The sequence below is a fragment of the Nannobrachium achirus genome (assembly GCF_963921795.1).
Source record: "Nannobrachium achirus genome assembly, chromosome: 18".
Taxonomy (NCBI): Eukaryota; Metazoa; Chordata; class Actinopteri; order Myctophiformes; family Myctophidae; genus Nannobrachium; species Nannobrachium achirus.
Window position 1 is genome coordinate 43,542,753 of NC_137825.1, and position 27,661 is coordinate 43,570,413.

The 27,661-nt window shown below is 41.7% G+C and overlaps 1 protein-coding gene across 1 annotated transcript in view; it reads left to right on the forward strand.

Moving 5' to 3' along the window:
- The first annotated feature begins 4,815 nt into the window (after positions 1-4,815).
- med24 (mediator complex subunit 24) overlaps positions 4,816-27,661 on the forward strand; it is a 35,346-nt gene continuing 12,500 nt past the window's right edge. Inside the window, exons 1-21 of the mRNA XM_080748056.1 lie at positions 4,816-4,902; positions 5,235-5,365; positions 6,856-6,938; positions 7,361-7,399; positions 7,508-7,581; positions 9,032-9,255; positions 10,396-10,507; positions 11,830-11,980; positions 13,131-13,244; positions 13,771-13,824; positions 14,057-14,139; positions 15,769-15,855; positions 16,743-16,842; positions 17,217-17,359; positions 17,621-17,658; positions 17,781-17,863; positions 18,703-18,881; positions 19,612-19,711; positions 23,408-23,583; positions 24,633-24,906; positions 25,990-26,171. Of these exons, the coding sequence (XP_080604182.1) occupies positions 5,236-5,365; positions 6,856-6,938; positions 7,361-7,399; positions 7,508-7,581; positions 9,032-9,255; positions 10,396-10,507; positions 11,830-11,980; positions 13,131-13,244; positions 13,771-13,824; positions 14,057-14,139; positions 15,769-15,855; positions 16,743-16,842; positions 17,217-17,359; positions 17,621-17,658; positions 17,781-17,863; positions 18,703-18,881; positions 19,612-19,711; positions 23,408-23,583; positions 24,633-24,906; positions 25,990-26,171 (2,426 nt within the window). The 5' untranslated portion in view covers positions 4,816-4,902; position 5,235. The remainder of the gene's footprint in view (positions 4,903-5,234; positions 5,366-6,855; positions 6,939-7,360; positions 7,400-7,507; positions 7,582-9,031; positions 9,256-10,395; positions 10,508-11,829; positions 11,981-13,130; positions 13,245-13,770; positions 13,825-14,056; positions 14,140-15,768; positions 15,856-16,742; positions 16,843-17,216; positions 17,360-17,620; positions 17,659-17,780; positions 17,864-18,702; positions 18,882-19,611; positions 19,712-23,407; positions 23,584-24,632; positions 24,907-25,989; positions 26,172-27,661) is intronic.

The following is a 27,661-nucleotide window of genomic DNA, read 5'->3' on the forward strand; positions in this document are numbered from 1 at the left end:
AATGAACCCCTTCTGTGACTCCTAACACTTGATTGTGCCAACTGGGGCCTGGACATAAATTCATTTTATTCCCATTGTTCCACTTATGCACAAGACTACTGTGTCCATTCAGAGGATGCATATAAGTGTCCTCATCATGCACTATGTGATGTCAGCCTAGGAGTCCATATAGTCTGGTTAATTAGTCCTGGATGAAAACTCCCAGACGGTAAAATGATGGTGGGAGCTATATTAAGTTCAGCAGTACCAAGCTAGAAGTGCTAGAAGTGAACTCACTTTCATTGCTAAAATACTCCCTATTAGTAACTGTGATGCTCTAGGGAGATTATCTGAATTTAAAAAAGCAAATATGTTATAGTGAGCATATGCAAAATGAAATGCACGACTCCTCTGTTTTTCTCAGGTCACAGATATATAATAAATTGGAAGAAGATAAGAAAACAATCAATAAAAGGCAAGATGATATGAACCTTAGTACACAGATACCCTGCTGATTCATTCTGAACCTCAGGTTTTGGTGACATGATATGTTCCCCTTCAGCATGATTTATACTTAGTTGTATGACGGTGACGCACCCCGAGAATAGCAGATCTACAAGCTCACGACGTGTTGCATCTGCAACATTTGGTGAGCTTGTAGACCGGCTATTCCCGATGTGCGACACCGTTGTGCAACATAGGATGAATTGGGCATTCTGCTCTTCTTCAGTTCCTGCCTTGAGTCGAGCTTGATTCATGATACAGCAAGGTGGACAACCTGAGGGGACGTGAGGGGCACACACTCATTTCCTCGCTCTCAGACTGCGTAATTACCTATGTGCGCCCAACGGTCATCAACGTTGTTGAGAAAGATAGTAAGGAAGAGAGAGAGAGCGCGAGAGAGAGAGAGAGAGAGAGAGAGAGAGAGAGAGAGAGAGAGAGAGAGAGAACTGTAATTCATTACTGTTCAATTACTACAAAGTGCAGATGTCCAAGCCTTCAAGTAACATCTTCTGGTAAAGGAGAAGAAAGTGTTTATCCAAATTACATTTCTGGTGCTGTGAAAAAGGTTTTCCGCTTTTTCCAAAAAAAAGTCAATTTAGTCATGGCTCTCATGTTGTCATTTCAAAAATAGTCATGTAGCCCCTCCATGTCTACTAATGGTTAGCTCTGTGCTTATAGACCAGGGGTCTTCAACGTTTTCAGGCCAAGGACCCCTTAGTTGAGAGAGAGATGAAGCAGGGACCCCCTCTACATATTGTATAAATGTGTGATGCAGATTTTCATCGATTTCACAGATAGATTCATAGACTTGTTTGACAGCACTCTCATCAGTCTATGTTGGATTCGTGTTTTTAGTTAACTTGAAATTTCACTCTTAGTCTGCTCTTTTTCCCCTCAACACCAAACCTATTTTCCGAAAATAGCCGATCTACAAGCTCTCAGCGTCTCGTGCTGCGAGGCATCGAGAGCTTGTAGATCTGCTGTTTTTGTCTAAAGTTCTCCTCAGAATAGGGTTGCGAGGGTTCAAGTCCTTAATTTAAAAGAATGATCATATCACAAAGATTTGGTGGCCCCCCAGTAGTAACTCTGAGGACCCCCTAGGGGTCCCGGACCCCCTGTTGAAGACCCCTGTCATAGACAATACACTGTTGTTGAGAGTGAGTCGACAACATGGACACTTTCTTACTAGGCCTCGTCTGGTGGTGAAGTCATGAGAACCAGCTCGGAACAGTGTCTGGAGTCTCTTTGGGGTCTCTTTAGCATCCTCAAAATCTGTCAGCACCCTTCTCTAATGCACCTCACGGTGGAAGCAGACGCGGACAGGATTCTTCTCTCCTCCTAACCGTCCCCCCCCCCACGCCCCATCCCTCCACCCGTCCACCTCTACCTCCATACCGTCGTTGTCAGGCGGAAACCTTGTATCTCTCTCCAAGTTTTCAAATTTGTATGTTCTTTCGCAAAGTTAAGCCCTGCTTCGTCATACAAGTCCGTCGCACAAAAGTAGTGAAAACAGCAGATCTACAAGCACACAACGCCTCGCGGCGCGAGGCGTTGTGTGCTCGTAGATCGGCTGTTTTCACTAGTTTAAATCGTTTTTAAAATGATAAATGCAAAAAGAACGGTTTTGGACATAGGCCTACAAGGTTTTCACCCGACAGAGACGATATGCCAGCAAGTACGCCTGGCTGACATCACCACGTCCCAAGACACAGGCCCTGCTTCACGCGGCACAGAGTCTCCAGTGTCAGGCAGAATGGAGGTCATTGTTGAGAGAGACTCAATACAGGACATTTTCACACAAAAGCAAGCCTGGTAGGAGCGATAGTGGTGGTGGTAATGAGGAAGAGAGAGAGAGCATCTCTTCTCGTCCGACGCAGAGGAGGAGGGAAAGTAACTATTTACAGTGACTCTAGCGACCGTGTCCCAGAAATACAGTAACTCTGTTCTGTTTTACTGAACATTTCGAAACAGAACACACCTTGGCTTACAGTGTGCTTACCAGTGGTGTGTTCTAGACTTTTTTTGAGGGCATACTATAATCTATGATTCCGTGGCTATTCGTGTGGCCAGGGCAGACGCCAGTGCATAATGCCTATCAAATACGCTACTTTGAAAGGTTCACATGCGTTACAGGTAGAACACAGCACTGGTGCTTACTTGTGTGTTTTATTCTCCTGAGTGTTTTATTTTTTATTTATTTTTTATTTAAACGTTAAGTTGCTCTATATGCTCAATAACAGGAGTCTTCCTGTCTCTCCAGGTCTTTAGTTTACAAAAAAGAAAGAAAAAGAAGATGCATTTTCAGGTCAGGATACCGATTGTATCCAATCAGGAGAGAGAGAGCTCATACAGGATAAGAATAAACCAGTGAACTGAGAGTAATGACGCCGAAATCTGAAACCTACCTGAAAATGTGTTTTCTGTTTATTAAAGTGGTGGACCAGGAGACAGGGCTGTATTAACCATTGGGCCGGTGGGGCCGTTGCCAGGGGCCCTTGGGGGAACTGGCCCTCGTGGTCAATGACAATTTACAAAAATGAAATGTATATTTTAATCAAAAATCTAATGTGTGGGCCCCTCCTCTGTTGTCTACAGGTGTAAAATATCACTTACACATACAGCAGGCCAATACTTTTAATCTCTAGTGTGGGTACAGTTTAAGTATTTACAGGAAACAACCACACTGGACATTGGCCCTCATGTTACACATATTATGAATATACAGAAACTGTATAATACAATATATAAGATACTCACTATACTGAAGGACAGTTGACACTGTACATACTGTACAATACCAGTCTCATATTCACTGTTGATTATGCAGGCTACTACATATTCATACTTCATATTAATTGAAGAAATATCATGCACTAATTAACGTGATATACTGTAGATTATATTAATATGTATTGAATTGATATGGGCTATAAATGTTACCTCATTCTGGCCCAGGCCATATGTCTAGGGTCAGACTCTAAGTCAATTTATTGTATTTAAATTAACTGCTGTTACTGCAATGCTGCTACATCTACAGGTTTAATCTTATGCTATCTTATCTGATCACCACACAACAAGTGAAAAACCACCAAGGCCGCAGGGTCAATTTAGGATAAATTAGACTCAAGAGCCCCAACTTTGACTGTATATTCCAAATCCTGCAATAATTCATTGGAGAAAAGGGGAATTATTGCTATTATTGCATGATTGTACAGTAGGGAAAATGTATTCAATAAAAACAAGCTACAAAGCAACAGACTGATGCATTGAAAGCATGATATAACCTAAAACCCTCACTCCCGACTCCCGATCATACCAGATTAAAGAGATGCTCCACTGAGAGAAGAGAACAGCATTGAGTGATGACCTCCAAGCCTGGCAACGACAGGGACATCTGCTGACACAAACAGGTGGAACAGTGTTTCAGTCAATGTCAGCTTGTCTCCCAGACCAGACCAGCCCCAAAACACACAACAAGCATTCAATGTGTTGCATTTATCACTTGCACTTGGCACAGTAACGGCCGCAGCACATCGACTGATTGATTGAATACTTTATCAGAAGTTTGCATAGGAAAAAGTACAGGACCATACAGTTACAAGGTCAAATATAAGGATAAAGACCACAAGAAAGCTCAATGCCTTGTTTTGGGGGTCCCTTTGTACTCATTTCATATAACATTCATAGATTGTTGGGTTTAATACATGCAAAAAAGAGGATATTTGTCTGATGCTAATTTGATGACTAATTGCACTATTAATTGGATGATATTGGATGCTTTTTAATAAAGTGCATAGTCCTACTGAATAGAACATTCGGAACGTTTAACTCCAAGTAAAACATTTAGGCTACGTGAGCTTGAGTGGTTAAGAGAATATAAATTGCCTACTTGTAGAAACATCAGAATACAGAATACTGGCCTGTAGAAGATATAGGACTTGATGAGTGACCATGAAGCAGTTAGCACTTAGCACCAGTTTAATGAGGACTTTTCTTTTTCTCTATGCATAGCATAACGTTTGAGGAGGACGGTGGCATATTAGAGAATGGAAAACGATACCAAACTGTATCACTAGTGTCGAGTATCGACAAGTATCTATCTATCTCTCTGCTGTCTATTCCTTGCACCTGCCTTCTTTAGTCTTGTCCATATTAAGCTGGGGTCTATTAAAGGTTTGACTACAGTGACCTCTTGCGGTGAAACACAGTTATAACTCTGCCTTTCAGCGTGGCGTCCTGCTCTGCGTTTGTCCAATCAGCAGGAGGAATACTCAGCCTTTCGTGGGCTAGACCAATCAGCGCCGGCGACAGTAACATGCCACAGAGAAAGATGGCGTCCGTTGTATTGTGACCGTAATTCTGAAATTGTGTAAACAATAAACATTAATTTAGTCCGTTTGGACGCACTGTGCTTTCCAGGTTAGTAACAAAAAGCGTCGACCGGTCGCGTTGCTTTTAATAACGTTTTAGTCCAGGACTCATTCATCATTTCCTGCGTTATCTGTTCAGTAATCATCACTCAATGAAATCGCCCGTTTTCCCATCAGCTAGCTAACATTAGCCTGATATCCATTATATTAACGTTAACTAACCTGAAAGTCACGGCGACAGATTAAAAAACTGATGTGTATTTCCCCAAACACCAACCTTTGTTCATGTATGTATGCTGCAGTCTTAACTGGTGCATGCGCTATCTAGCGTTCAACTTATAAGATACCGGTATGTAATTTTGGTCTGCATGTTTCTGTTAGGATGAAAGTGGTCAATTTGAAGCAAGCCATTCTTCAGGCGTGGAAGGAACGCTGGAGCGACTATCAGTGGGCCATAAATATCAAGAGGAACTTTCCCAAGGGAGCGACATGGGACTATCTCAATCTGGCAGGTCAGGACAGAGGGTGTGATGTAGCCGCAAATTGCAACACTAGATTTTTTTATAATGGGATGAATCTAGGGTTGCAATACCTCCCATAGGGATTCAATGCATGAAAACAGTTTTTTGCTAACTGATTGTATTAAATGACTTCAAACTCACCAATATTGTGGCTCTATGGAAAGCTTGGAATTTACTCTTGCTAACTGCAAAGTGTTTGTTTCTGAAAAAGCCACCGTGGAATTGTTATGATTTTATTTTCTGTCAAGAAATTCAGTTCGGGTGATTATTTTTTCTAAGTGCTGGAGTTTGGAAGCGCTCGTGGGAAGTCACTCAGCAGTCCTGTGTACCAGCTGGTTCTGTCACATAGCCTAATGCAGGAGGCAGCGGGACGTGGTGTTATAGAAGACGAGCGCTTCCTAAGTTCATGACGTTGAAAAGAAAACATGGCTGCTCGGATTTTATTAACAGAAAATAAATCATAACAATTCTTCGGTGGATTTTTCAGAAACAAACACTTTGCAGTTAGCAAGAGTAAATTCCAAGCTTTCCATAGAGCCACAATATTGGTGAGTTTGAAGTCATTTAATACAATCAGTTAGCAAAAAACTGTTTTCATGCATTGAATCCCTATGGGAGGTATTGCAACCCTAGATTCATCCCATTATAAAAAAATCTAGTGTTGCAATTTGCGGCTAGGTGTGATGGTGGTAATGAATGGGCAGCATATAAGTACCAAAAGTAGAAAGTACTCATGCAGAATTTCCCATTTCAAGTTTTCAAATTTAAGAAAATCTTTGGAAAATAGCAGATCTACAAGCTCATGACGCATTGTGAGCTTGTACATCAGCTATTTTCAAATGGCTGAAATGTATATAGTGCTGAAGTAGGTGTTTAATGTATATTATGTTATATATGTTGTTTTTTTGTTTTGTTTTAATTATCAATCTGGAATGTAACTAAAGTTTTCAAATAAATGTAGTTGAGTAAAAAAACTGTAAAGGTATTGATTACTCATTATGTCTTGTATACAGTATATTGTACTGTATGTAAATGTCTGTCTTGGTGAATTGAATTCACGGGAACACAACGGCCCTTAAAGGAGTGGTTCACCCCCAAAATGTATTTTTTTCTATTGATTACTCATGCCATGGAGAGTAGAGTTCAATAATATTTTTAGTTTTTTGTCACATTCCTAAGACATAAATGTGATAACAATAAATTTACCCCCATTCATTTCGGATGGTGACCCGTTTCGAAACGGGTCACCATCCGGAATCAATGGGGGTAAATTTACTCAAATCAAATTTTTGTCATTTTGGGGGTGAACTACTCCTTTAAGGCTTTTTGTGTTATCCCTTTAGCATCTTTGTATAATTGTACCAATTGTACTATTTGCAAACTGTTACTAAAGTTTTAAATCAATCAAACTGTTTTAACAAGTTACCATTTAAATTTATTGTAATGTGAATCCCTCTTGTTTTCTGTCTTGTGCATTTCAGAGGCTCTTATGGAGCAGGCATTGATTGGTCCCTCTCCAAACCCACTTATTCTCTCTTACCTCAAATATGCCATAAGTTCCCAGGTGAGTGGGAACTTCTATAAAATGTTGCATATATCATTTTTGCAAGATAGCTATATCCTGCATGCCTGACACGTTAAAATTGTTTGACCTATAACATGTACACTACAAAGAGAAATAAATCATCCAGTGGAACGTTGGAACGGTCTCTGCCTGGTATTCCTAAACATAACCTCGGTAAACCATGCCTAAATGTTTAAACCTATCCTTATTCCTCAATAAAACGGTGCCAAACCCTAATCATGTTACTTTCTAACTTCAGTAAAACTAATCCTGAAGTTATTTCTAACCTTAACCTCAGTAAATCAAATACAAGAATACATGAATCGCCCGAGTGGTCACATTAATTCGGATGGCAGCTTTAAGTACAGTACGTTTTTAAATGTAATGTCTGTGTAAACGTCCGTGTAAATTCCTCTTTTTAGATGGTGTCTTATTCCAGTGTGCTCACAGCCATCAGTAAGGTAAGGATATGCCTAGAATTATATATTTTTTTAATCTGTCCTTTCCGCCTCATAATGCAAGTGATTTTTTTTGTCTTAAGTAACTGCATCTATTATTTTCTCTTCTAGTTTGATGACTTTTCTCGGGAGCTGTGTGTCAAATCACTGTTGGAGATAATGGACATGTTCTGCCATCGTCTCAGGTACATCCCATCCAAAGCGATTTGTTATTTTATGTCTTTGAACATAGCAGACTATTTCTCGCCCCATTAGTTTTATATTTTTATCTCCTGCACCAAATGATATTCCCGTTTCCCAAATCAGTCACTGTGTCTAATCGTAAAAGTTAACCTTTGCCTCCAAGATTTTATGCAGAGCATTTGACATAAGCTGGGTGGAGAAAATGTACAGAAACTGAAACGATGACGTGCTCAATACTAGCATAACTGAACCTTTTTAGTTTGCACATTGCAGTGATATTGATGCTATATTATTATCTGGAATTTATATAGTACTTTTCTGCGTACCCAAAGACGCTTTACATGGGGTGCAAGAGAGAACTCAGAATAAAACAACTTAATTAGGGGAAAGAAAACAGTGGAATGACTTAACTTGGGAAAGCAATGAGTTAAACCATGAAAATGTCAGATTTTGGCATGGAGTTTAATGCATAAGTATAATCTCTCATACTTGTCATCCCGCTTTGGCGTACAGGCCTTCTAAAGCAAAACGTTTTAAAAAACAGGTATTCTGAAGAAGGCATGTAAGCTGAACCATAATAAAGCTTTAGGACAGTGGTTCCCAAACATTTTAGCTTGTGGCCCAAAAGAGAAATTAGACTTTACCTGGGACCCAAACTAGTGAAAACAGCAGTAAAAGCTTCTTGCCGCGTTGTGAGCTTGTTTCTACTTTTTAAACATTTGTGTTCTAATTATGGAATTTCTTAGATTTCTCTTTGATCTCTTCATGAAATTAGAGAAAATATTATTGAATTTTGTTTTTGATAATTTGATTCATGAAAGATTTAGCTCTTTTGGGAATGTTTTCGGAAAATGTTTAGAAATAATAATAATTAAAAACAAAATGTAGGAAACAAAAAATGAATTATAAATACTGTTTTGGAAACATTTCTCTATTCCGCACCTCTCCACTTGTTTTTGTGCTGCATATTACTCCTTCCCACTAGGGAAATAGTGATTTTTAGTATTCAAATTATTCGACCTCAAAGTATTCGAATAGTCGAATATTCGACAGGACTGGCCAAACTGGCAAATATTAAGTAAGCAAGAGGCGGCATGTAGATCTGCTATTTTCACAATATTTATCTGCGGAACCGAGTGCTTGTCAGGGTGGGGGTCCCCAGTTCAAATATGTTTATTTATTTGGGGTCATGGCCTAAAAAGTTTTGAGAACCTCTGGTATAGAGCATTAACAAATTCATCCACCAGGGGCATTGACAACTCATTCTTATGACTTCCTATCTAGCCAATCTTTATAAATTATATATTTTTTAAAGAGAAAACAATAAAAAAAAAGCGGATATTCGACTTCGGTGAACAACATCGAATAGTGACTTTGATATTCGAATATTCTAATATTTGATGAATGCCCTACTTCCCACTAACTGGAGTCTCTTATTTTTTCACCCTGCAGCTGCTACGGGAAGGCGGAGGAGTGCATGGGGCTTTGCCGGGCCCTGTTGGGGGTGGTGGTGTGGCTGCTGCAGGGCTGTGCCTGGTACTGTGACAGGCTGAGGGAGCTGGGCCCGTCTGCCAGCACGGAGGCCATTCTGAGGGCCTGCCAGGAGAGGCTGTACACACTGATGAGCAGCAGCAAGAACACAGCCCTGGTCCACATCGCTCGCCTGGAAGAACAAGGTGTGTGTGTGTGTGTGTGTGTGTGTGTGTGTGTGTGTGTGTGTGTGTGTGTGTGTGTGTGTGTGTGTGTGTGTGTGTGTGTGTGTGTGTGTGTGTGTTAGGGCATTCACCAAACATTCGAATATCAAAGTCACTATTCGACGTTGTTCACCGAAGTCGAATATTCGCTTATTTTTTATTGTTTTCTCTTTAAAAAATATATAGTTTATAAAGCTTGGCTAGATAGGAAGTCATAACAATGAGTTGTCAATGCCCCTGGTGGATGAATTTTTAGGCCGTGACCCGGCTGACCCCCAAAATAAACATATGAACTGGGGACCCCCACCCTGACAAGCACTCTGTTCCGCAGATAAAAAATGTGAAAATAGCAGATCTACATGCTGTGAGCATGTAGATCGGCTATTTTCACAATGTCCGCCTTTGAGGTCGAATAATTCGAATACTAAAAATCACTATTCATGAATGCCCTAGTGTGTGTGTGTGTGTGTGTGTGTGTGTGTGTGTGTGTGTGTGTGTGTGTGTGTGTGTGTGTGTGTGTGTGGGTGAGAATTTGTATCGGAGTACATTTACTCTAAGTACTAAGTACAAGTATTGTACTTGGTGACTACAATATTAGTATTTCCTGTTTTCAGTACTTTTACTTCTACTCCACTAGATCTCAGAGGCAAATATTATACTTTTACTCCAATACAATTATTTGAACTCCTATGAATTATTTGAAAACTTTAGTTACTACTGTAGTCACCATGTAGATGATCTGATTTTGATTGATGATTTGATTATCATTTACAAAACATACAGTAACAACTTCAGCCCTAATATACTGTACATCTCAGCCATTAGAAAATAGCCGATCGATGCGATGCATTGTGAGCGCTTGTACATCTGTTTTTCTAAAGATTTGTATACATGTTATGCATTTGAAAACTTGTGCAATGGGACATTCTGCATAATGAGTACTTTCTAGAACATTTTGAAAATGGAGTTCTTTTTCCACCACTTATCCATTCCAGGAAAGTAACGGTTTTGGACAATATAATGGAGGTGTAAATACATGCATACGGAATCTCTTGTCTTTATGTGATTGTTCACTGTGAATGCACGTGCGAGAATTAAGTTTCCTCTGGTTTTCCTCAACAGGTTCCTGGTGCAATGTGGAGCAAGCAATGCTCAAAGTCACTGAGGGCCTCAACAGTGTGACCAATCAGACACTACGAACCAAGCTGGAGGAGAGCGTGACATTAGTGAAGGGGTGAGGAGGACAAGAGGACATTACATTCATCAATTTACTTTCTATGATTGAACAGTAGCCTACATAGTAGTTGCATGCATAAAAATGTTTAAGCTAAGTTCTGGACCAAAAGACAATAGCAAAACATGAATGAGGGTGTACCTAAAGATTAAGATTATTAGTCACTCTGATGACAAAAATGATGTTTGGAACCAGAACTCCAAAATCTCTATCTAATCTCGTCAACAAAGCCTGCAGTATGCCCCCGAAAAATTAGCATACCATACTATTTCAACAAACAAAATAAAGGCAAACACCAAAGAATGGTGGTGGAGCTATGGCATCTGATATGAATCAAGTCAATGGAGAAGCTCTCCGAATTTCTAACATTGGGAGGCAGGATGGGTAAGCTATTATTATGCTTAGACACTCTGAGCTAACGCGGACAGTTTGTGTAGGCAGATGGGCGGGCGCTGCAAATCTCTCCGCAAGTCTCTGGCCAATGGCATGTGTTCTCCTCCCCCCACCCCCCTCTGCTCCTCTGCTCAGCGCAGAGAACGCTGCTGCGTCATGACGTCAACACATTCGGTGCGACACTCTCTGCACCCTGATTGGTTAGGGAAATTCTACACTTCCTACAACAGTGATCATAACGCGATTGCCCAGGCTTCTTTTTCTTCCGATCGCCAAAAGAAGCCTGGGTTTCCGAGGCTATGCTTTAGAAAACTCCCTCATTGCCTGTATTTCAAGAAGCCTTGATAACCAGCTAGCTTCTTTTGTTATTTTCCAAAATATGTCTTGTACACTGTGTATGCCAGGGTTCCCCAATAGGCGGCCCGCGGGCCATTTGCGGCCCGCGGGGGTCTACTGTCTGGCCCCCACCAACCCCAGTAATAATGGTGGTATAAGAGCAGCAACAACAGTAGTATATCGTCGTTGTCGGGTGGAAACCTCGTATCTCAAAATGTGTGCGTTCTTTCACAAAGTAAAGCCCTGCTATGGTGGTATAAGAGCAGCAACAACACTAGTATATCGTCGTTGTCGGGTGGAAACCTTGTATCTCAAAATGTGTACGTTCTTTCACAAAGTAAAGCCCTGCTTCATCATACGAGGCCGTCGCACAAAAGTAACGGTTTGGGACATACAAGATTTTTACCTGACAACGACGATATCTGAACTGTCGCTGGAGTAGCGGGAACGCCACCGTCACCCCCTGCAATGTTGTGGCCCTCGGCTTGGTACCCTAGACATAATTCGGCCCTTGGGGAAAACTAAATGGGGAACCCTGGTGTATGCCATCAAGCACACAGCATTAAAGTGTGGTCTCTTTGTGTTTGCTCCAGTATTCCCTACATGCTGTCGGGTCACAGCGAGCCTCCACTGCACGCCTCCTTCCCTTCAGTCCATGCCTTCGTTATGCTGGAAGGAACCATGAACCTGACAGGGGAGACTCAGCCTCTGGTGGAGCAGCTGATGATGATCAAGAGAATGCAGGTGAAAGTTTTCACTGAAGAGGAGGACATACTAGGGTTCCCACGGTCATGAAATTCCTGGAAATATTTTGAAATTAGAAAAATATTTTTCCATTACTGGAAATGTTTTGGAATTTATCAAGGGTCCTGGAAGGTCCTGGAAAAAAATAGCTATGCGTTGTCTTTGGTTATTGATTTTGTTAATACCTCTGAAATGACAAATTAAACATGGGCCAAATTAGAGGCAGAAATTGTGAAATAGCCGATCTACATGCTCACAAGCGTTGTGAGCATGTAGATCAGCTATTTTCACAATAGAACCATGTTATACAAAATTCCTCAACTCTTAGTGCTCGTCAGGGTGGGGGGTCCCCAGTTAAAATATGATTATTTCGGGGGTCACGGCCTGAAAAGGTTGAGAACCACTGGCATACACTACCTGTCTTTGGGCATTGCGCATAGGAGTAAGCAACCTGTTATTGAGCTGAATTATTGTTATATAGTCCTGGAAATTGGGTTAAATATTCTGGAAAAGTTTTGGGAATTAATTGGTAAAAATGTGTGGGAACCCTGGACATTGGTGTTAGACCCCCAACACATTCATTATGCAATCCTTTTATCATTCATGTATATTTGATGTACAAAAGAAGCTGCTACTCACATTATTGTACCACTTTTATTTCCCTAATGCTTCAATTGAAAATCAACTAAACAAAGTTAAAAAATAAAAGACCCCCAACACATTTCAATAGACCATTTCCTTCTGTTAAAAAAAAAGAAAGAAAAAAGCATAACGATTGCGTTACTTTTATTGCATTTAAAGTTTGCCGCGGGGTGATCGTACACGTATTGCAGCACTGGCGCTCACAGTATTAAATAATTAATCATCATTCAATACCAGCAAAGGTAGAACATAATTTAATATTGACCCTCAGCTGTAGCTGAAAATAATTGATGCTAAAAGTGCAATAAAATAATTGAGTTCCTCCATATCATCAAGATGAATTGATTGTGATTGAAGAGGGAATCTTTACTTTTTGCTAGTAAATCCTTGTTATTGCAACTGTGAAGAAGGCTCCATTTGATTCATTTGGTTTTACAGTGTAGCCATAATGTTGGCACCCTAGGGGGCAGTATTTTGTTAAAGAAGAGTGTGCCTTATCTCCTTGCAGCACATTCCTGCTCCTCTCTTTGTGTTGGAGATCTGGAAGGCCTGCTTCACTGGCCTCATCGAGTCCCCAGAGGGCACTGAGGAACTCAAATGGACTGCCTTCACGTTCCTCAAGGTCAGTGTCTTATTACATACAGTACATACCAGTCTCCATCAAGGATGAAGTGTTGTCAGATTTTCTGTATGTACTCCCAATCAGGGGCGTCAGGTGGAAAGGACTGGAATTATATTATTCTTTAGCTATTGAAAAATAGAAGATCGGTGCCGCGTGTGAGCTTGTAGATCTGCTATTTTTTTAAAGTCGTGAAAATGTGTGCAAATCTTAACTAAACATTTTGAGATGGGGATCCGTGGCCAAATATCATTTTGGGGGTCCTTCATATGAAAAGGTTTGAGCACCACTGACATAGAAACATGGGTTTTTCAAAAAACCTTAGAAGGATTTGAAATATTCAAAGACTATTTTCACAATTTTTCAAAAATAGCAGATCTACAAGCTCGCAGCGCGGCACTCGGTGCTGCACTGTGAGCTTGTATATCTGCTTTCTTTCAATAGTTAAAGTACAGAGGGCCCAGAATTTGGTGCGACACCCCTGCTCCCAATAGAACAGTTTAATATTGTTCTTTCTTTGCAATTTTAGATCCCACAGGTTCTGCTGAGACTAAAGAAGTACCCTCAGGGAGACAAGGGACAGGTATACAACTTGGCTCGGTGACGTCATCCTCTTATATTGTACGAATTATATTGTACTGCATGCTGACAATTCACTAAGATTAAAAACTACTGTTAAAACCTTGCTTGAAATGTAAAGTCTTCCAAAATAAGAGAAAACGACTAACAAAAAGACCGCTTTGTGATAAAGACTTTAACTAATACTATGGATGACTAACATCGCCGTACATCATCTAACAAGTGTCCATCCGCAGGACTTCATGGATGATGTGAACATTGCCTTTGAATACTTGTTAAAGCTCACACCACTGCTGGACAAAGCAGACCAGAGATGCAAGTAAGTGCCTTAAAAAAAAAAAGGTTCCTTCTGCCATATTTTATTAAAATTGCATCCATCATATTTATTATGAACTTCATTTTGACACAGCCTTCAGTGAAATTGCCCTCCGAGAGAGATTTTCAGTTCATTAGATACGCTATATGACCAAACTTCAGTGGACACCTTTTCTAATTAATGTCTCTAATTGGTGTTCCAGTGAGTGGATAACTTAATGTTACAGCAACAATGACATCCTAGACAAGTGTGTGCTTCTAATTGTGTGGCAACAGTTTAGGCACTGCACTGTGGCTGCTCACTGCTATTAAGTAGTTAGGCTGGATCAAATTCAGAGGACACATTTCCACAAGGGCTTAATGAAATATATATAAAATAAAAAGCTCTTTCCTGTTTCAGAATGACAACCCCCCCATGCTCCCCATACAGAAGTGGTTTGTTGAGTTGCTTGAGAAAGAACTTTATTGGCCTGCACAGAGCCCAGACCTTAAACCTGTCAAACATCTTTGTAAATGAATTGGAACGGCAAATGTGAGCCAGGCCTAATTGCCTGGCCAACATCAGTGTCTGGTCTTATTAATGTTCTTAGAGCAGCAATAAGCAGTTTTCTGCTGACATAAGCAGGAATCATGCAATTGCTTATCTATATATATATATATATTTTTTTTTATTATATTCAGGCGGCTAACAATGCTCCCTAAAAAAAATCTAGTCTCTGTGGTGCTTCTAGGAGCCGCAGTCTGCCTCCAAAACTATTATTTTAACTGTAAGAAGCTCTGTCATTAGCAGCTCATTGGTGCATGAACCAGCCGACCGGGGCTAGAAGGATTGACAGACAGGTCAACCAATCTGAACAAGAACAAGAGGTGGTCCTGATTGGTCAGTTATTTTGGATGGGCCCCCAGTTTAATCGACCAATGACAGAACTTCTCACAGATAAAAAATAATAGTTTTGGAGGCAGATTGTAGCCCCAGGAAGTGTCACACACACAACATTTCTTTAGGAAGCATTGTTAGCCGCCTGAATACAATACAATTAAAATATATTTTTTAAAATAAGCAATTGTATGATTCCTGCTTATGTCAGTAGAAAACTGCTTATTTCTGCTTTAAGGCTAATTGGAAGGAAATCACTGGCATTGATATGGAGTCCCCCCTTCGCTACTATAACCTTATCCACTATTCTGGGTTGAATTTTCACTAGTAAAGTATAGTTTTCATATTGTGCAAGTGTATGAATTAGGCCTGTTCCATATTACTTCAAATCAATATCATGACTATTTCAAACTCTTGCCTCAATTATGATTAATAAATGATTATTTAAAAAAAAAATATCAAGCTATTATCACTATTTCTGTACGCCACAATTATACAACAGGGGTTAAGTGCTTAATTAGACTAATCAATGTATTTATTTATTTGATTATAAAACGTTGAATGGTTGGGATGTTTTCTAATCGTTACCCTCACCTTTCTTCTCAGATATTGGTTCTGAATATCGGTTTTCAAATGAATTGACCAGTCCTAGTATGTACTGTATATGTACTAAGGCTACGATTGTAAATGGCATGGTCAGCCACACCCCTTTCTGCTATCGTATTGATCACATTTCCCCGCCCTCTCATTTCACAGCTGTGACTGTCTCAGCATGCTCCTGCAGGAGTGTAATAAGCTGGGTCTGCTGTCTGATAGCAACGCAGCCAACCTCACCTCTAAGCGGTACGTGTTCCAGGCTCCGTGAGAAAGAGCAAAACCGAAATGCAGGAGTCGACCTTTCAGTAATTGAATTGAATCCAGGGTTCCCACGGTCATGAAATTCCTGGAAATATTTTGAAAATAGAAAAAAAAAAATTCCAGTACTGGAAAAGATTTGGAATTGATCAAGGGTCCTGGAGAAAATAGCTATGCATTGTCTTTGGTTATTGATTTTGTTAATCCCTCTGAAATGACAAATTAAACATTGGCCAAATTGTCAAATATTAGTGGCAGAAATTGTGAAAATAGCCGATCTACATGCTCACAACGCCTCGCGTTGCGAGGCTTTGTGAGCATGTAGATCGGCTATTTTCACAATAGAACCGTGTTATACAAAATTCCTCAACTTAAAATTCCTCCCCAGTTAAAATATGATTATTTCTGAGGTCACGGCCTGAAAAGGTTGAGAACCACTGGCATACACTACCTGTCTTTAGGCTTTTCGTATAGGAGTAAGCGACTTGTTATTGAGCGGAATTATTGTTATAATATAGTCTTGGAAATTGGGTTAAATATTCTGTTAAAGTTTTGGAAATTCATTGGTAAAAATGTGTGGGAACCCTGGTAATTGAATTGAATCCGACCTGAACTAATCCCCTTCTTTCTTTCTTTCTTTCTTTCTTTCTTTCTTTCTTTCTTTCTTTCTTTCTGTCTCCTTCTCTTCCCGATGCGTCGTATCCTGAACTCCCTTGTTCAACTTGGATCGAGACCTCTTTCTTGTCCTTGTCACGGTTGGTTTCTCTCCCCTTTTTCTCTCCTTTCTCTATGGCTCCTATCTTGTTCTATCGCTCTCTCCTTCTCTCTTATCTGTCCCTCTCCTGTTATACATTTTCTTCGGGGGCCGAGGACAGGGAGTACGCCCCAAGGCCAAAGACGGCAGAAAATGCCAACATCCAGCCGAACCCGGGTCTAATTCTGAGAGCTGAGCCCACAGTCACAAACATCCTCAAGGTAGAGAGCCTGGAGGTTGAGGCGTTTTATTTTACAGCGTTCACAGCCCTGTAAAATCCTTGGTTGGTATCGGTGGGTTACTGACTCAGAATTGAAGTGTCAAGGACCCTAACCACTCTTGGCGTGCCTATTTTGGGCATGTCGTTATAGGTGAAAATAGTCTAAATCAGCTAAAAAGGTCGAAAAGCTCAAATGTCAGCCAAGTATACATGTTGGTAAAGGTTCTTTGCAACCACAATGCTTAAACCCTGACTATGTTTGAAGTTGGAAGCCAAAATGCTGTGGCAGAATAAAGGTCCACTTCATAGCCAGATGCTTGCATCAAACTCATTGGTGTCATGTCTCACTTCCCTTCCCGTTCTGTTGTGTGTTAGACCGTCGACGCTGACCATTCCAAGTCTCCCGAGGGCCTGCTGGGGGTTCTGGGCCACATGTTGTCTGGGAAGAGCCTTGACTTGCTCCTGGCAGCAGCCGCCGCCACTGGGAAGCTAAAATCATTCGCCCGGAAGTTCATCAAGTGAGTTAATGTGGGTGGTGAGAACTTCATATGCGGAGGAGCCAAATGTTGGCAAAGTGAATGAAAACGAACCGCCCTCCAGTCATCTCGCTTGTCATGTTCATTGTCATAATTGTGCTGCTGCCTTACACGAAACCCAGAGTTTGCCAATTTTGCCACTCAGCTGCGGGCCATCACAACATGTCGTCGGAAATTCCTTGTGATGTAAGTTTTGTTGAGTCATGGGCTCTTTTAATAGTTCGTCTCCTCTTGCCCTTGCAGGCTCAATGAGTTTCCCAAGCACATCAGCGGAGAAGGATGTGAGTACAACACAATATCAAGAGTGATGTGTTTCAATGTGGGAAATTTGTGCTTATAGTCTTGTCAGCATAGGACTTTTTCCATTGAGATACTTACGTGAAGGTGTTTTCCCTTCCTGCAGCCAAGTCGGCCTCGGTTCGAGCCCTGCTCTTTGACATCTCTTTCCTCATGCTGTGTCACGTGGTGCAGACCTATGGATCAGAGGTTAGCCACTTAAACCCTATATATACTGCACTATATTCTATTCGACTATTTATTTGACGCTATCCGGTGACCACTTCACATTTGTATCTTTTCAACTACAGTTTTCTACTGTTGGTCTGTTGGAGCACTTCCAGTGAGACAGCTGTTGGCCAAGTGCCTTGAAGACCATAGAGCATTATATTGGCAGGCTTGCAGTGTTAAAAACTAATGCCCTGTGAAGCTTAAACAACCTGTACTTTCACTGTATTTCCAGTAGATGTCCAGAGAGACACGTTTTCACTGAGCACTCTCTAAGGAGCGAGCTACAACTAATGACGATGCTTTTTCTGTTGCTGGCATACTGAATGATAAAACATGCTTTTGCTGTTGAGAATAGGCAAAGGTTAGATTTGACTATTGTTACACAGAACCTTACATGTGTTTGGTTTACCTAGATAACTTGAATAAACTCAAATAAATGAAGTGAAGCAGCAAAAGATAAAGAGTTTGCCGATATCCCTGATGTTGACCTAGAAATCTGATATCAACCACGGCAGACAGAATGTGAATTAAAAAAAAAAATCTGAGAAAACAAAATCAGCTGTCGGCAGCTTCAGTCCAAAAAATAAATAGGAATCATCCTTTAAATTTGTCTATCGTTCAAACCGTTATCCCAACGTCCTTGACTTGCTTGAGTAAGTAAGTAAACCTTGCCAAGCCATGAGGCACATAGGGCAGGAGCCCATCTCCTGTTTCTGTAGCTCGAGGCAGCTTGACGTACGAGCTGCCTCGACCCCCTGGACATGACGCTTGTATGTCACAGCTACGTACTTGAGTGGCCCCTCTATTTCATTTTGCAGGTGATCCTGTCAGAACCCAGCCCCTCAGGGGAGACCCCCTTCTTTGAAACATGGCTGCAGACCTGCATGCCAGAGGAGGGCAAGACGCTGAACCCAGACCACCCCTGCTTCAGACCTGAGTCTGGCAAAGTGGAAAGTCTGGTGACCCTGCTCCACAACTCTACTGAAATGAAACTAGTGTGAGTCCTATATACCTTCCTCTGGTAGATTAAAAAAAGTAAGTGAAAGATTTAAAAAAATAAGTGATTTATTGTTAAAACTAGGGTTGTTACTAAGATTGAGTTTCAATTATTTTGACCAAGTATATCGTCGTCGTCCGGGGAAAACCTTGTATGTCCAAAACCGTTCATTTAGCATTTATCATTTTAAAAATGATTTAAACTAGTGAAAACAGCCGATCTACAAGCACACAATTGTGTGCTTGTAGATATGCTGTTTTCACTACTTTTGTGCGACGGCCTTGTATGATGAAGCAGGGCTTTACTTTGCGAAAGAATGTACACATTTGAAACCTGGAGATACAAGGTTTCCACCCAACAACGACGATATGCCTCTTAGTACTTTCCATATATTTTCAATGACACCGATTCTAGATTAAATTACATCTTTCAATATTCAACATGCCAGTGTCCAACAGTTATTATTATTATTATTACTAAATTAATCACACACTTAAGTTGCCCCAAAATATGTCCGCGTCATTATTCTGGGCGTCATAATAGTGAAACATAATGAACATTCAGCAAAAATATTAGCTCTGGAAGATCACAATGCAATCTAGGATGGCTATTTCAGGTATTTAATTGACGACAAATTATATAGAGTTAACATGCTTTAGGAAATATTTGCATGCATATCTGGCACACAAATGAGTTTCTGTTCTTTTTTTTTTCTTGTGTTGTGTGACAGTCAGATGAAGTGGCACGAAATTTGCCTCAGCACACCAGCCGCCATCTTGGAAGTTCTGAACGCCTGGGAGAATGGTGTGCTGTCAGTGGAGGCTGTGCAGGTACGTTCTAATGCAGTGGTTCTCAACCTTTTCAGGCCGCGACCCCCCAAATAATCCTAATGCACAGGGGTGGTACCTATACAAACTCGGGAAACTCTGGGTTGGCACCAGTAGTGTTAAGTACACTTTTGAGGCATTCTTTACCTATAACTGGAATATTTCCAATTTTCTGTACTTTTAGTACTCCACTACATCTCGGAGGCAAATCTTTCGCCACTTCTGAGAATTGGTCTTTACACAAGTCCTCAAAGGCCCTAATCACCCCTGATGTCTACATTATACTGTACATAGAAAGGTGACAAATGAAAGGGAAAAAAAAACTGATCTAAATGACTGTCTATGAAATATGGTTCATTATTGGGGCATGGATGGCTAGAGCTTCAATAACAAAGAATTCTCAACTGGCTAGTGTTGCAATTACGAACAGTGACTGACATCCACCTTTTGATCAATGGGAAAGGCATCAGTAAATTGGATCAGAAGTTGTGGTTTGACCCATTAAAACCAGGAAAGCATCTGTTGTCATTTTAGATTTGAGCTATATACTGTATAGCAACCTACGTTTTCCAGAAAACTCTTACGATTAAGAGTAGTGGTTCAGAACATTAGTTATCAAAAATAGCAGATAAGCTCACAGTGCTTGCGGCGCTGCAAGCTTATATCTGCTATTTTTTAAACATCTTGAAAGCGTTTGAAAATCTTTGAATAATTCGGAAAAATAATATAATTAATAATATTAAAATAATAGTAGCTGTTTTCAGTGGTTGCATAGACATTTATCATGTTCTTTTCATGAAAACATGCTCACCTAACCAATCAGAAAACAAATTAATTGCGTGTCTGAATTCAACGTTGAGGCTGTTTGTCAATCACTCACTGCCTGTGTGTGTGTGTGTGCGCGCGCGTGCAGGAACATTAGAGAATGGGCACGCGTGTGTGTGCGCGGTAATGTGCGCATTGCTGTTAGGGTCCCGGTTTTAGGCAACAGTGGTTGCATCCCGTTTTGAGCGGCTGAAAATTATGGTCACCCTACGTCTGCGGCCAAATCAATTTTGGGTTCCTTGTAGGGATGCCCCGATCACGTTTTTTTTTGCTCCCGATCCGATACCGATCAAATATTATTGCTTCCGATTCGATCCCGATCTTTCCCAATCCGATCTTTTGGCAAGGCATTAAGAAAAAAAATTCTATTCATTCTATCACTTAGTGCAGCACTGAATCAACAAATTAAAGTGGCAGTGAAGTCACGATTTAAGGACTTTTAAAACCTGTTTAATACCTCAAAGAATAAAATAAAATAGACCATTACAGCATCAAAAATAATCAACAAACTATATAAAAACAGTTAAAACATTGGCCATGTTTAAAGTTGAAACAAAATAAGTTAAGAACCAATTAACCAGTCTGCTTGAAAAGTATGCATCTGTAGCAGCTAGTTGACAGTGCAGAGAGACATAATTGCCTTCCTTTGATCCATTACAAGGGGCCATTACTACTTATTGGCATCAGCTGCCAGCTGGACACAGAGTCAGACACAATCACCTCCCCTCTGCAGGGCTCTGTGTCTGTCTCATTTCTCCAAAAGCCCTTGAAATTGATTGAAAATGATTAAGGATTACTGTGATTATGGTAAGCTTACGTTTCATATCGCATTCACCTTACCTGTAACTTTCACTACTCCCAGAAAATATTTTTTTGATTTTTTTTTTTTTTTTTTTTTTTTTTTTTTTTTTTTTCCCGATCTCCGATCTTATAAAAATGACCATATCGGCGGCCGATCCGATCACGTGATCGGGATCGGGCAACACTAGTTCGGGGACGGGCCTCCATTCCGAAACACCACCATTCCGAAACCCCACCATTCCGAAACACCAGCATTCCGAAACACCACCATTCCGAAACCCCACCATTCCGAAATTTAAATTATTTTAACTTTCACCCACCTCCACCCACTTTACCTCACCCACGTTCACCCCCCCACCCACCTCCAACCACTTTCCCCCTCCTCCACTCACTTCCTCCCTCCTCCACCCACTTTCACTCACCTCCACCCACCCACCTCCACCAACTTTAACCCACCCACCTCTACCCAATTTCACACACCTCCACCCACTTTTACCCCCCCCCCCCCCTACCCACTTTCACCCAACTCCACCTACTTTCTCCCACATCCACCCACTTTGGCCCCCCCACCTCCACCCACTTCCGAGGGACAGGAAAGTGGGTGGAGTTGGTTAAAAGTGGGTGGGCCTGGGTGAAAGTGGGTGGAGGTTGGGGGAAAGTGAATAGAGCTGGGTGAAAGTAGGTGGAGGTTGATGGAGTGGATGGAGGTGGGTGAAATTGAGCGGAGGTAGGTGGGGGTGGCTGAAACTGGTTGGATGTGGGTGAAAATGTGTGGAGGTGGGTGGGGATGGGTGAAAATGGTTGGAGGTGGGGAAAATGGGTGGATGTGAGTGAAAGTAGGTGGAGGTGTGTGGAGGTGGGTGAAAGCGGGTGGAGATGGGTGGGGTGGGTGGAGGGATCTGGATGGAGGTAGGTGAAAGTTAGTGGAGGTGGGTGGGGCTGGGTGAAACTTGGTGGATGTGGGTACAGGTGGGGGTGGAGGTTGGTGGGGTGGATGGAGGTGGGTGGGTGGGGTAGGTGAAAGTGGGTAGAGGTGGGTGGAAGTGGGTGGAGATGGGTGGAGTTGGGTGAAAATGGGTGGAGGTTGAGAGTGGGTGGGGGTGGGTGGAGGTGGGTGGGGGTGGGTGGGGGTGGATGGAGGTGGGTGAAAATGAAACTGCATATTCGGAATGGTGGTGTTTCTGATTTTCGGAATGGTGGGGTCTTATTAACAATGGGAAACCCCACCATTCCGAATAATGGAAGTCAATCTTCGGAATGGTGGGGTTTCGGAATAGAGGTGTGTACCCCACTAGTTCCTTGGCAGGAAAAAGTTTGAGAACTACTGATTAATTTTGTAGAATTGTAGAATCAGCCTCAGGAGAAATAGAGGAGCAACTCTTCCTCAGGTGACTAAGAATGTCAATGCAGGATGTGATCACACTGTGTCAGCATTGAGCAAGAACATTCCATTGACAGCTACAATAGAGAGTGAGCAGTTCTGGTAACTTGTTTTCGCCCAGAACCTTACTAAGAGTCTACACTTTTATGTTCGTTTTTCCTTTAAAGTTGACGCCAGCTTGTGTCAGATATTCATAAACAACATTCTCTTGATTTCCCTCTCCTGTGTTTCATTACTCAAGAATGTGCACTGTCACCAGTGGAAAGTGACGAGTGCTGACATGTTTGACTTGCTGACGTACCCAAGTTGTTAGTCTTATTTCTCATTGCTTCCCAATTCTGTGGAAGCCCACGCAAGCAACGAGTAGCTTGAGGGCAAGAGAGTAATCATAGTCATAGTGGAAATGCAAGAGTATTTCCACTTGAGTCTCCTGCTATTTCCTTCCTCTTTTTTTCACATCCCTTAATTTGTCTTTTGGCTGTCAATCACTTCCTCAAATCCCCCCCCCCCCCCCCCCCCCCCCCACACACACCAGCACCAAATGATCCGAACCTTAAGCCATAACTGAGCTCAACCTGTCTCATCCTTCATATCCCATTCCCCTTATTCTCTATGATACATTGAATCCCATTCCCCTTATTCTCTATGACACATTGAATCCCTCCTCTCTCCCTTTCCCTACCTGAGTGTAGAAGATCACAGACAATATCAAGGGGAAGGTGTGCAGCATGGCCATCTGTGCCGTGGCCTGGCTGGTGGCACACGTGAGGATGCTGGGGCGGGACGAGAGGGAGAAACCGCAGACCATGATCCGGCAGCTCATGACCCCGCTGTTTTCGGAGAACACACTGCAGTTCTACAACGAACGGTAAAACGAACACGCAAATACCCTGCACACACAAATAATACCGAACTACCCAGAATGTCTTCTTCTGGATTTCTTCATGTGTTGTGTCTAGGGATGGGACAATAATCGTTATCCTTTATCGTGACAAAAACACTCACAATAATCGTATCGCAGAGATTTAGCTGTATCGTGAAATTATCCTCCGTCATGCACTGGGATAAATTCACCTTTTATTTTCCATGCTGCATATCTGGTGGTACCATTTAAACCCTCTATAATTGGTAAAACGGACTTGAGAATAACGACGTACTTGATAATATATATATCTCTACCAAACCCTAACCCAAAAAATAGCCGATCTACAAGCTCGCAACGCATCGCGTTCCGCCCAAGGATAATGGATGTTTGGGGACATTCCGATTATCGCGATAACGTCATAAATCGCAAATTTCTTTGGCCAACAATAATCGTGGCGTGAAATTCTCACATCGTCCCATCCCTAGTTGTGTCATAGTCAATGTTTTTTTGTTTGTTTTCTTTATTTATAATAGATGTATGCATGCATGTCCAGTATTGGAAAAGTTTTGGAATTGATCAAGGGTCCTGGAAAGTCCTGGAAAAAATAGCTATGCATTGTCTTTGGTTATTGATTTTGTATCAATGAAGACCCTTGCTGTAGCATTTTGATTAAACATGGGCCAAATTGTCAAATATTAGAGGCAGAAATTGTGAAAATAGCCGATCTACATGCTCACAACGCCTCGCAACACGAGGCGTTGTGAGCATGTAGATCTGCTATTTTCACAATAGAACCATGTTATACAAAATTCCTTAACTCTCAGTGCTCGTCAGGGTGCCGGTCTCCAGTTAAAACATGATTATTTCGGGGGTCACGGCTTGAAAAGGTTGATAACCACTGGCATACACTACCTGTCTTTGGGCATTGCGCGTAGTAAGCGACCTGATTATTGAGCTGAATTATTCTCATGTAGTCCTGGAAATTGGGTTAAATATTCTGGAAAGGTTTTGGGAAATGAATTGGTAAAAATGTGTGGCAACCATCTTACCAGGGTGGTGATCATGAGCTCCATCCTGGAGCACATGTGCGCCGACGTCTTCCAGCAGACGGGCGTGCCGCTGCGCACCCCCTCCATGGAGTCCCAGGCCCAGGAGCCCATCCCCTACCGCAACCTGCTGCCGGCCAAGGACCCCCTCCACGACGCCCTCAGCAAGCAGTTCCAGACGGTGCTGCGGAAGGGCTGGGTGGACAGCCGGGCCCTGCACCTGTTCGAGAGCCTGCTGCACATGGGAGGCGTCTTCTGGTTCACCAACAACCTGGTCAAGGTAAGGGTCGGGTCGGGTCTGCAGAGGGGAGCCCATAGGTTTGTTGAGGCACAGGATTACATTATTATTATCAAGCCATTAACACAACGGCCGCCAAGGTTTCTAACATTTCTAGCTGTTGCTGGTGCCGCCGTTCACTTACGCTTTATTTTGAAGAGCCTCGGAAGCTTTGTGCGTGTGCACGTGAGTGTCCACTAACGATTAAGGAAGAAGATCTGTTTGTTTACAAACGCTCGCGAAACTAAAATCCAAACCGGGGCCGACCATCGCGGTATAGTGTCGCCGTGAAAACAAGCAGATCTCTGCTTCCCTGGCGTTCTTTGCACCTTATTCAGAGATAAAGCCGTTTTTATGTTTCAGCATAGAATAGGAGTCAATGCAGCATAGACGCTCCATTTGCTTCTGTGCGCGTCACGTTATGACATATGCACCAGGGTCTTTCACAGGGCACGCAGCATGCATGCAGCATGCACGTTACAATGTTAACCCTTTACTTGTCTCTGGATGAGACAACTGAGTTTTGGCACAGCAACCTACAGTGGCCTTGTCTCGTTACTGAAGGAGTTTGGCGTACATTCTGTTAAGACCGGGGAACGCGTCTGTGTCGCGTAAACACTTCAGCCATTATTTTTCTTATACTTTGGCTATTGAAAAATAGCAGATATACAAGCTCATAGCGCGGCACCGAGTGCCGCGCTATGAGCTTGCAGATCTGCTATTTTTGAAAATGTGTGCAAAGCTTTGAATATGTATTCTCTTAAAGTGAACATTTTTAACTCAAATCTTTGCTTCTGGGGGGTCCCTGGAACTAAATATTTTGAGATGAGTATTGTGGTCAAATATATATAATTTTAGGGGCCATTGACATTAAAAAACGTAGAGCACCACAGATAAACATACGTTTTTCAGACATTTTTGGGTATTTTTCAGGTCTTAATGGGTTAAATCAATCAATAAATATTCAATAAATAAGATTTGGCGTTTGGATTTATTAATTTGTACAATGGTAAGAACACAGCAGCAGGTTGATTTTGAAAAACCATTGAGACAGATGAACGTTGCAACATCCATCCTTTGATTCAGGAACTGCTGAAGGAGACTCGACAGGAATGGGCGAACCGCGTGGTGGAGCTGTTCTACAGCATCTTCTGTCTGGACACCCCGCAGATCACCCTGACCCTGCTGGGAACCATCCTGCCCAACCTGCTCACCGACTCAGCCCACTGGCCCAGCCTGGCAGACCCCCCCGGCAAGGCACTGGCCAAGTAAGTGAGTGTGTGTGTGTGTGTGTGTGTGTGTGTGTGTGTGTGTGTGTGTGTGTGCGTGTGTGCGTGTGCGTGTGTATTCACGGTTGACTGTATCACAGGGGTTTTCAATGTTTTCAAGCCATGGACCCCTTAGTTGAGAGAGAGATGAAGCAGGGACCCCCCCACAAACTGTTCATAGATTCCATATAGTTTCATTGTTTGACAGCACGATTTTCAGTGCATTTTGGATTCATGTCAATTTGTGTTTTCAGATATTTAACCACTTGAACCGTCAATACTTAATAAACTTGACCTTTCACTTAGTCTTAGTCTAGTCAGTTCTTTTTCCCCTCCACACCAAACCTCATTGCCAAAAATACGCCTCACAGCGCAAGGCGTTGTGAGCTTGTAGATCTGCTATTTTTGGCTAAAGTTCTCAGAATATGGACACTAGGGTTCAAATGGTTAATATAAAAAAGGAGAAAAAAAAATTCTATCACACAAAGATTTGGAGGACCCCTTGTAATAACTCAGGACCTCCTGTTGAAGACCCTTGCTGTAGCATGACAACATGTGCACATTGCAAGCCTTGAACACAGCTATATCGTACAGTGTATGTAGTGCAGCCTACATCAGTATTGAACACAGCAGAGGAAGCCAGCCTTCTCATTACCGACAGACACAGTCATCTGTCTTTCTGGAAATGTTTTCTGGTGCCTTGTGGTTTCCTAGATATCTTTTTTTATCAGCTGCAGTTTCACAGCACAGAGCCAGGAATGCAAACATCATCCAACTAAAGTTAAGTCTCTAAACAGTCTTTCTGGAGATGTTGTCCTCTGCCTTGTGGTTTCCTAGGTGTCTCTTTGTCAGCTAAGGTTTCAGATCAAGGCATTTAATTTATTTTGAAAGCCAAGCAATTAAAAAGTGAAACTTAACCGAGGCTTTATGAGAAGAATACAACGTTTGCTTTGAAGTTAATATTCTAGATTTTGTGGTGGCCAGCAGCCTTATATATTTATACGTCTGTTTTTGCTTTCTTTGTATAAAATCATTCAAGTGACATATCTTGTGTGAATAAAGCTGTATTCACAAGATACATGGTAGACACGGTGTGTGTGTGCGTGCGTGCGAGAGAGAGAGATTAAGGGAGACAACATATTAATGGTGCTATTCAGTCCTAAGATCCAGAGGAGGAGTGTTCTTAACCTCCTCTGCTCCCTGGGCAGACGCAGGAGTCTTGTGTAGGCCTGTCACAATTATTACATAATCGCCTAATCGCAATCATTTGAGATAATCGCAGTTATTTCGCATAATCGCTTCCATGTTCCAAAATAGTGTGATAATTAATCGTCAACTTAACTGTATATTTGCGATTGATTTGTTTATTTAAACGAATCAAGACATTAAAATACATTAACAAAAATATTAGTATTACAAAGAAATACAACCAAAAAAAATAAAATAAGAATACATTTTACAAAAGTCGAGTATCACATAAAAAGAGATAC